This window comes from Limulus polyphemus, unplaced genomic scaffold, assembly GCF_000517525.1.
Source record: "Limulus polyphemus unplaced genomic scaffold, Limulus_polyphemus-2.1.2 Scaffold283, whole genome shotgun sequence".
Taxonomy (NCBI): domain Eukaryota; kingdom Metazoa; phylum Arthropoda; class Merostomata; order Xiphosura; family Limulidae; genus Limulus; species Limulus polyphemus.
In genome coordinates, this window is record NW_013665893.1 from 628,844 (window position 1) to 638,170 (window position 9,327).

Below are 9,327 nucleotides of genomic sequence, written 5' to 3' on the forward strand. Positions count from 1 at the left end.
CCCTCTAGTCTTACACTGATAAATTAGGGACGGCTAGCGCAGATAGCTCTCGAGTAGCTTTGCGCGAAATTCCAAAAACAAAAAAAAACTTCATAAATGTATATGTGTTAAAACGTAGTCGAATTATTTATTTCATAAGTTATATTTCATTGTTTTATCTATGGGTGAGGTTTACTCATCTTGTCTACTCAATTTTCAAGAAAAAGAACAAATTCATAAATAAGCAAACCCCTGGGTCCGTAACAAGGAAGCATTGATATATAAACATGCACATAGAGAGTAATAAAGAGTCATTTATATCTAAACAAGCTTCTGAATCCACAGAATGAGTCAGTCATATTAAACAAGCTCCTGAATCCATAATATTGAGTTATTCATATGTAAGATACTCTTGAATACGTAAGAATGAGTCATTCATATGTAATTAATCTGTCTTCAATTCGTAATAACAAATTATTAATATGTAAAGCTAGTAAATTTATAAGGATGAGTTAATCACATGTAAACATGTTCCTGAATCCGTAATAACGAGTTATTCATACCCATGGCTACTAAATTCATAAGGATGAGTTAATCATATATGAACCAGCTCATGAATTCATAAAAATGAGTCAATAGTAAATGTCCATACAAAATTGTTTGTATAAAATTTCATCTGATTTCTTTACTTCATCTTTCTCGTAGAAACAGCAATGGGTGTGAATATAGGGGCTCAGACAGACAGTGAATCACCTTATGCAAAAGCACTTCACAAGTAAGTCGAATACACGGAGCACTGTCAATAGTGAAGTGGTTCTGTTATAGATTTTAAACATAAGGTTTCGTTGGACTATTAGAATAGAATCACACCAACTTTCCATTATCACCAATTCACTTCACATGTCTCAGTTATCATGAACCACGACAATAGTTCATGATAGGTTTCTACCAGGAATTTCACAAAAATTATAATAGAACATATGGGCAAGAACCATCTTAAAAGCAGACTTGTTCTTAAACCAACACTCAATACTTTCTATCTCAATGGCTAAGGCTGCTAAGATATTGATAATATCAAAAAAATTTATTTCCCGATTGTTAGACAAAATGCATCCATTTCTTCTTCATATTATTATCATTCTTTTACAAGCTTACAAAAAAACGGCTATGAATATTTTATTCAAACCGGGGCAAACCTACTACTTTTGACTACACTAAAACTGATAAGTATTGTAGACATAGAATCAAAATACGGATTTGTAACTTGAGAAAATAATATAGATACTATTTCCAGCCTAGTTTGTTTACTTTTTTAGAGTCCCTAGTTGTAGGCTTGAAAATATAATCTTTGTATTTTGATTCAACCTATTTTTCTGTACTTTTTTGACGACCTCTATTCGTCTCTTTAAATTAACACTTTTTAATTATCTTTTTACTAAACCATTTCTCAAGTCGGTTATCAAAGTACTCCCAATACTGAAGTGATTATACATTTAGTACAAAAGGTAAAAAGTTTCATTGAACTGCTAGAATGAAACCACTCTGACTTCTCCGCTATCACCAATCGCTCTTTCTTCACTAATTTCTCACTAGATGGCAAGCATCCTTTTTCTCTTAATAAATCAAGAATAACTATCACCATCTCTCCTTTCAACGAATCATCACCGTTCATTCTTTACCTTGTTATCTCGATGTCTTTTATCAATGTGGTTTTCCTTTTCTAATTTCCTCTTGGTGTATTTCGGTTTTCTAATTTGTCACCACAATCTGACACTTGGGATCTTGGAATTTTCCGGTTTGGCAAACACATTTTCTTTTTGCAGAATACCGTTAAACGAGGATCACGTGACGATCTCATTTTTTATAATATTAATCTCCATTAAATCAATTATTTATTTTACTGTATTACGAAATGATCTATGTCGTTTCTTTACAAAGTACAGTGGCATATGCTAGTTTAGTTTTCTGTTTTGTTTGTCTGCAAAAATACTGTTTTAAAGATTAATAAATACGCTAGGCTGTAAATAATAATAATGACTTATTGAGTGTCGCGGTTCATCTAACGATAGAAATTTAGCAACATCTGATAATAAACTTGATGCTCAATCTGCAAATAGAGTCGTATTTTATTAGACATAATGATGTAATATTTTCTCGTTTTCTGCATCCTTTCATAACATTTTTGTTACGTTTATATAGTCAATTGAAACCCGCAATTAAACAGTTAATGTTTTTTATTTCTCTTCATGTGGACTCGTGTGATATCATTAATTAATGTGATTCAGATTAGGAGAAAGCTTCATGACAAGACTGATGAGACCTTGGCTGTGGTCTGACTTTATCTACAACAGGACTTCTTTAAGCAAAGATTTCCATGAAAATCTTCTCATCATGTCTCAGTTTACAAAAAAGGTAAAAATGTACGAGAACTTCTAAGAAAGTATTAATATTATACATTACTTTTTTTTGTAATGGCATTTCATTTCAAACCTTTAAGTTTCAGTCTGTGATTTAAGTCACACCTCTTCCTGGGCCTGGAAAGCAAAACGACATATTTTTGTTTAATATAAACACACAATTATAAATGTACATATAAATTAATAAAATAGCACAATACTTGTGTTAATTGTAACAATTGAAGAACCGTAACAAAACAGCATATAGTTACCATGGACAAAATTTTCACCAACTTTTCAGACAACAAGGACAAAAGCGAAAATAAAAAAGCGTCATAAATAAAAAATACAACTGGCAAACAAAACAAAAGATATAAAGTCTTAAACCTACATATAACCACAATAAAAACTCCCATTTACTGTCTGCAACTTGTGAGAAAGTCGTTTTTCTCCTAATCAAACAGAAAAGAAAACGAGATCCAAATAAAAATTACTACACTCAACCACATGGACTGATGCATTTCAGTCACATATTGCTTGGTTTTGTTGTTTGAGAGCAAAGCCACATTTGACAATAAGCTGTGTCCATCGCGGGAAATCGAACCTCGGATTTTAGCATGTTAAGTCCTTAGTCTTGCCACTGTCCCACCGGGTGATACGTTTATGAATAACATAATGAAACTTAATATGTAAATAATTACTGTTATTAGAGGAAGGAAAATTTAATTTTTCTTCCTTATTCTAATCCTACAATCTTTGATCAGTATATTGTTAATTGCGTGCTCAGTCGAGTAAACTATCTAAATCAACACGCGTATTATCTAATATGAATATATATATATTAAATGTAATGTTGACATGGTAAAATAGGCATGGTTTGACTAAAATAAGCATTTACTTAAAACATTTCTGTATAAATTTGTATAACATTTTCTAAGAACATTACATTTGTCTTTGAGTAGCATTTTATGATAAGTACTATCAAACATCATTGGTTAGAATATTCATATCTGCTCCTAATTTTTTATTTTTTACTTCCGCTTCGTAATTTTGTGCGTTTGTAAATACAAGTCAAATCTTATGGACGGTGTACCCACCACTATGTAGGTTCTTTTTTGGCAGATACCTCTGTCATTAGTATAATTTTACCAGTTTGACGTTTGTAGCTTGTCCATTGTTTTCATTTGTACGACGCATTTAAAGGAGAATATTTTTGTTTATTTTGAACCTATATATGCATACATGCACAAAAACATTTTCAAAAACGGCCTATGGCAACACTTTTAGAAGTTTGATTACATTTACGTTAGTAATAACTTTCCAAACATAAGCGTATAACAACTATACTTTGGAACTCTAATGACTGATGACTTTCCTCTCTACTTATCAATGTGGTATGTTGATGATATTAAGCTTAAACTAACTGGTATTTATCGCTAATTTTGTTTCACTGTTTCTGCTTTATTTCGTTTCCATTTTTATTAAACTGTGAGGTTTCTCATACGGAATATTTGAAAGCTCCAGTTCTGTTGGTATAACATACTTTAATAGTATTTTTTTTAAAATTATATTATTTACAGTACTAAATGGTTTAATTCTTCTGGTATTAACATTTATGAGGTTATGGATGCTAGTCCATTCGGTATAGATTATTTTGGTACTGATGTGCAGCCTCGAAGCTGTAAAGTAACCTTTTTTCTATTTTTAAGGTGATTAACAAAAGGAAGAATGAGCTGTTGGAAACAAAGTTTCAAAGTTCTGGTGATGTATTGAATTTCAAGAAAGCTAGATACATAAAAAGAAGCCAAGGTGCATTCCTGGATCTCCTTCTTTACTATCACAATGAAGCAAAAGCTTTCTCAGAAGAAGATATTCAGAATGAGGTGGACAACTTCATGTTTGCGGTAAATGAAATCGCCTATTATATTTTATCTCAAGCCTCAAAATCCAAAGAAAAAATATGTTTGTTCGTGCATTTAATTACGAAAAAGTATGAATACATTAACATATACATTGTATGTTTTGAGAACTCATCACAAAACATTAAAAATTATGTATAACATTAAAGAGGGTTGAGTACGTTATACTGAACGATTTTGTATACGCAATCAGCAAGTCACATGACAGTCACACCCGATATAAAATTACAATGAAATGGAATGTATCAGAACTTAAAGAATAAAGATGTAGATTTACCATATGTGATGCCAAAGCCTAACTACATCATTACATTTTATATTGTCACGTTCAGTCATGCTCTGCCTGACAGCATTGTATTTTGACAATAGTCCTGAAAGGCTCCGTCATGCCCCCCAGTGGCATAGCAATATGTCTGCAGATTTACAACGCTAGAAACTGGGTTTTGATACATCTGGTGGGCAGAGCATAGATAATCCATTGTGTAGATTTGCGTTTAAGTTCAAAACAAACAAACAAACAGGCTCAGTCGTAAGATTGTCATGCAAAAAGCACACCTCTTCTCCCTGTTTGCTTTCCATGAGTCATCTAGTATACGAGGACGACGGTTTTCCAGCGCTCGTTTCAACGATCCGATTGCTGAGAAAGCTATATGCACTGCGTCCGGCAACTTGCGTCTTCTTATAGAATAGTATGAATACCGTTTCATTCTCAATCTAATTGATGTATGTGACAGTTGAATCTTTATCATCTGAAGGTATGAATATTTTGAGTATGAGAATGTTGTTACATAACCTTCCCAAAAATGATAAATTTTCGGAAAAATCGTTTTAATGTAACGTACTCAGTTTCCATACTTTCTCGTGTGCTGAGTTCGAGAATATTCTTTAAAATCTAATGCTAAATTTAATTATATTTTAAGGGTCATGATACTACCGCTGCTGGGATAAGCTGGACATTATATCTGATTGGCCAGAATGAGCACGTGCAAGAGAAACTTCATGAAGAACTATACAACATATTTGGTAACGACACAGAAAGACCAATTACAAAAGATGATGTCAGAAAAATGAGTTATATGGAATGTGTAATTTTGGTATATATTCAAACTCTTCTCTGTTGTTTGTTTTGTTTAATCTTAAACTAAGTAGTTTATCTTATATATATTGTGAACCGTGGTGTTTGTCCGAGCGTTCGTTTGTCTCCCGATTACGTTTGTAAAGCTGCGCACGCAGGCAAAGCTCAAAATTCTTTTGAAATGACGGGAGAACAGGTATAAATAATGTTGATGCCAAATTTTATTTCGCAAGCAGAATGTTCAATACTAAATTGTTAGGAATTAATCACATTATCATTCACATTTCAAAATGTGACGTAACTTAAAGAATGGAAATGTAGATTTAACGTATGTTATTGTTGAGCGGCTCTTAGCATGACTGAAATGCTCAACAATTACTTTTCGCATTGGGCGATATAAGTAGCTCAGAGCTTTGGCTCTGAATGAACCAAGAGTGCAACAGAATTAACCTTTTTAAAGTCCATTGATATATTAACTTAAACTCTTCCGTCACTGAGGACGGGTATTTTTGCAAGATTAGATTAAACTTTTCTCGTCACTGGTGACGGGTACTTTTGCTAGATTAACTTAAACTTTTCCTGTCACTGAGAACAGGTACTTTTGATTGTATCAGATATTGTCTATGATATAACTTATTCTTATTCTTAAAACATTAAGATATTTATGTCTTTATATATTTATAGATAAAATTTCAAATTTGTTTTCATCAGTTTATTTGTTAGTTCACATAAGTTCATAAAATTTTAAAGAGACAAAAAAGGAGCGTATTAGTCCATCAAGGATACTCCTTCCAGCTCCCAACTATAACCAACCCTTACTACTCATGTATTTATCCAATCTTTTCTTGAACTCAGTTAAATTTTCTACCTCCACCACCATTTCAAAAGCCAACCATCCTGTTTGAAAAGTAATACTGTCTGAACTGTAGGCGACACCTACGCTGTCAAAATTTATGATATCTTGTTTTCACTGATAAACACAAAAAAGTATGATGGGTCTATATTATCAATACCCTTAATAATTTTAAACACCTCAATCAAATCCCATCTGACCCTTCTCCTCTCCAGAGAAACCGTATGTACACAATAGACTAAAACGGACGAGTCGAATATCTCTATGGTTCTGGCATAACCATCCCTAATCTTAAGTGACTGACCAGGAGAAGAAAACTATTCGACAACGCCTCCTGCCTTTATCGAACAAAGAGAATACCTTTCACTCTTATAATGCACCCACAGATAAAAATATGAAGCGTGTTTTGTAACAAAGCGTCTCGAATTCCCAGTCCGATACGCTAACCACTAGGCCATGCTTGTGACCTGTTTTAATTTAATCACTTATTTCACTCAGTACTTTTATTCAGTACTAATTAAGTCTGAAAGTTTAAAATTCAACATTGTTTGGCGTATTAGTAAACCAGTTAGGTTTAATTACTTTGTAAGACTTTGTTTGACGTTTTTCTATTTACATAAACATTTAACAGAAAAATAAAGTTATTGCTATTTTCCCAGTCTTTTTCAATTGTTTTTTTATCATAAGGCCGAGTACTTAGGTAATGAATTTTTACATTGAAGGAAAAATAGCGCTAAATAAGTATTTCATTACATTACTATATTACTTGTTTCTCTGAATATATACAATATACTCAATTAGAAAATTAATATACAGAATTTACGTGACAAAAATACATTTTATGTTGACCATTGTGTACATATAAAAACATTTGTTGTATTTAAGCACAGAACTGCACAATAAACTATGTGCACACTGCCCACCGCAGGAATCGAACCTCGAATGTTAACATTACAAGACCTATAGGTACCGCTGAACCACCAGGTGGCTTGAAGAGTAAAATAATATTATGTATTTAAACAACCAGTACAGAGATTTTGCATTTCTGTTTTGAAACTAATGCTTCAGATTAACATTAGTCACCAAAAATGTCGTTTCAAAAAGTTTTGGTATCAACGATGTTTCACACTTCTCACATCCTTAGTTCAGGTATACGCAAAATTATGAACACATAACGATCTTCCTAAAGTTGTTCGTAAAATCAGTTGCAATTAGATTTTGTATGGTTTGGTTCTACGACATTTTACTGCCGTAGTAAATGATTGCCGGTACATTTTACTTGCGGCAAAGGGTTGCAACAATTAATTATTTCGTGTCAAAAAAACCTTGAACACGAGAATTACTTCATAAAATTTGTACCGTGTAAACATAAATAATAGTGCACGTATTTGCTATACAACGATAACCTTTTTTTCTCTACAGCAACTTATTAAATTACTTTATTATTCAAATTTATTTGTAATCAAGTTTAGTGCGATAGTTAATTAGTACACTGTAATTTTTGAGAATAAAATTTTTCACTGTGATAGGAAATGTTTTGTTTTGAGAACGTAATTATTTGCCGGCAGTAAAATGTAGCAGCGGGCATATATCGGCTGTCAAATGACCGGCAGTAAAATGTAGCAGCGGGCATATGTCGGCTGTCAAATGACCGGTAGTAAAATGACGGGAATGAAATGTCGTGATACCGTAAGGTTTATACGACTATAATACATATAAACAAAATATAATGTGTCTCGACTAGTCTGATTTCTATACAGTCCCTTAGTTAATAAAACATATTTCGTCCGCACAATAATGTGTTTTCCTGAAATTTGTTCACTCTATAAGCTTGATAAAACTCCATGGTCAGAATTCTTATACATAGATTAATAATTTTTGTTCATTTCTCTTGTTTAGGAAAGCCAAAGGCTCTATCCTTCTGCTCCTATCATTGCCCGAAATATTAAAGAAGACGTTTACGTCAGTAAGTATTATGTTCCATCCTGGAAAACAAAGATGAGGTATAATATAATCTATATATATGCTCACTTTTGATAAAAACATAACTCATATCCTCAACAAAGCAAGTTAGTAATTCGCTAGAAAGATCACTTTGAATCAACCCAGCGAAATCATGATATACAACGCCACTTATAATAAATGCTTTTGTGAAATATAAAAGTGCAAACAGAAAATGAAATGACACCAAGTAAAGAAAAAAAATTATTTCAAAATAAAATTCTATTTCTACCTCTTTGTCAATTCAGAGGAGCCTGAACAAACAGATTATATTATATATTATATATATATATATATATTATATATTATATACTGTTATAGAAACGTAATAATGTAGGCAAGCTAATACTTAAAGAGAAGTTCTGATTAAAAGATAGACGTGCGACTGTCGTGTTTTGCTATTTGACTATATCTCGTCAAGGTCCTTTCCATACCAGCCAAGGTTCTATATTAAAATATTAATAATGATATATATATATTTGTGTGCGTGCGTATACAACTAAGCACTATATTTTATGAAACTTAGGGAATATAAAGCAAAGCTGAATGTATGACTTCACTCAACATTTTTTTTTCTTAAAGTTTATACATATATTCTGGATTTGAAGTGTTTAATAACTGCATAGAGTAGGGGAATGTGGACGACGTTACGTTTCTGTGCTAAGACCTTCGTCAGATTGCTGAGAAAACTGTGCCATTGATTTATGTACTTAGTTGACCTAAAGCTTGAAGGGAGGCTCTATATATTAAAATATTAATATAAGATATTTATATACAGCATGTTTTTCATATTCCTGTATATAATGATCTGTACCTTTGAACAGATTGTTCTGTTTAAATCTACGTATGGAACTACTAAACTACCTATTCGTATATTTAAACTAAGTACATCATTATTTCTTAAACTAGTATCAATACATGTATGACACCATCTGTGTAGAAATAGTTTTATTTTTATTGTAGTTTAATTTATAACTTTGAAATTCAAATTTCAGAGCACTTTGCTCAGATGATAGCGTCAGAAGTTTTCGTAAAATGCGTTAAGCTTAGTTTAGTTTAAACCTGAATTATTTCACAGTGCTCAACAAAAATTGAACATTTTAC

At 32.1% G+C, this 9,327-nt stretch overlaps 1 protein-coding gene across 1 annotated transcript in view; it reads left to right on the forward strand.

Annotated features, from left to right (window-relative positions):
• The window catches only part of LOC106457031 (cytochrome P450 4c3-like), a 39,686-nt gene that overhangs the window by 23,257 nt on the left and 7,102 nt on the right, over positions 1-9,327 (forward strand). The window contains exons 6-10 of the mRNA XM_013916414.2: positions 685-754; positions 2,265-2,391; positions 4,085-4,279; positions 5,215-5,388; positions 8,122-8,188. Of these exons, the coding sequence (XP_013771868.2) occupies positions 685-754; positions 2,265-2,391; positions 4,085-4,279; positions 5,215-5,388; positions 8,122-8,188 (633 nt within the window). The remainder of the gene's footprint in view (positions 1-684; positions 755-2,264; positions 2,392-4,084; positions 4,280-5,214; positions 5,389-8,121; positions 8,189-9,327) is intronic.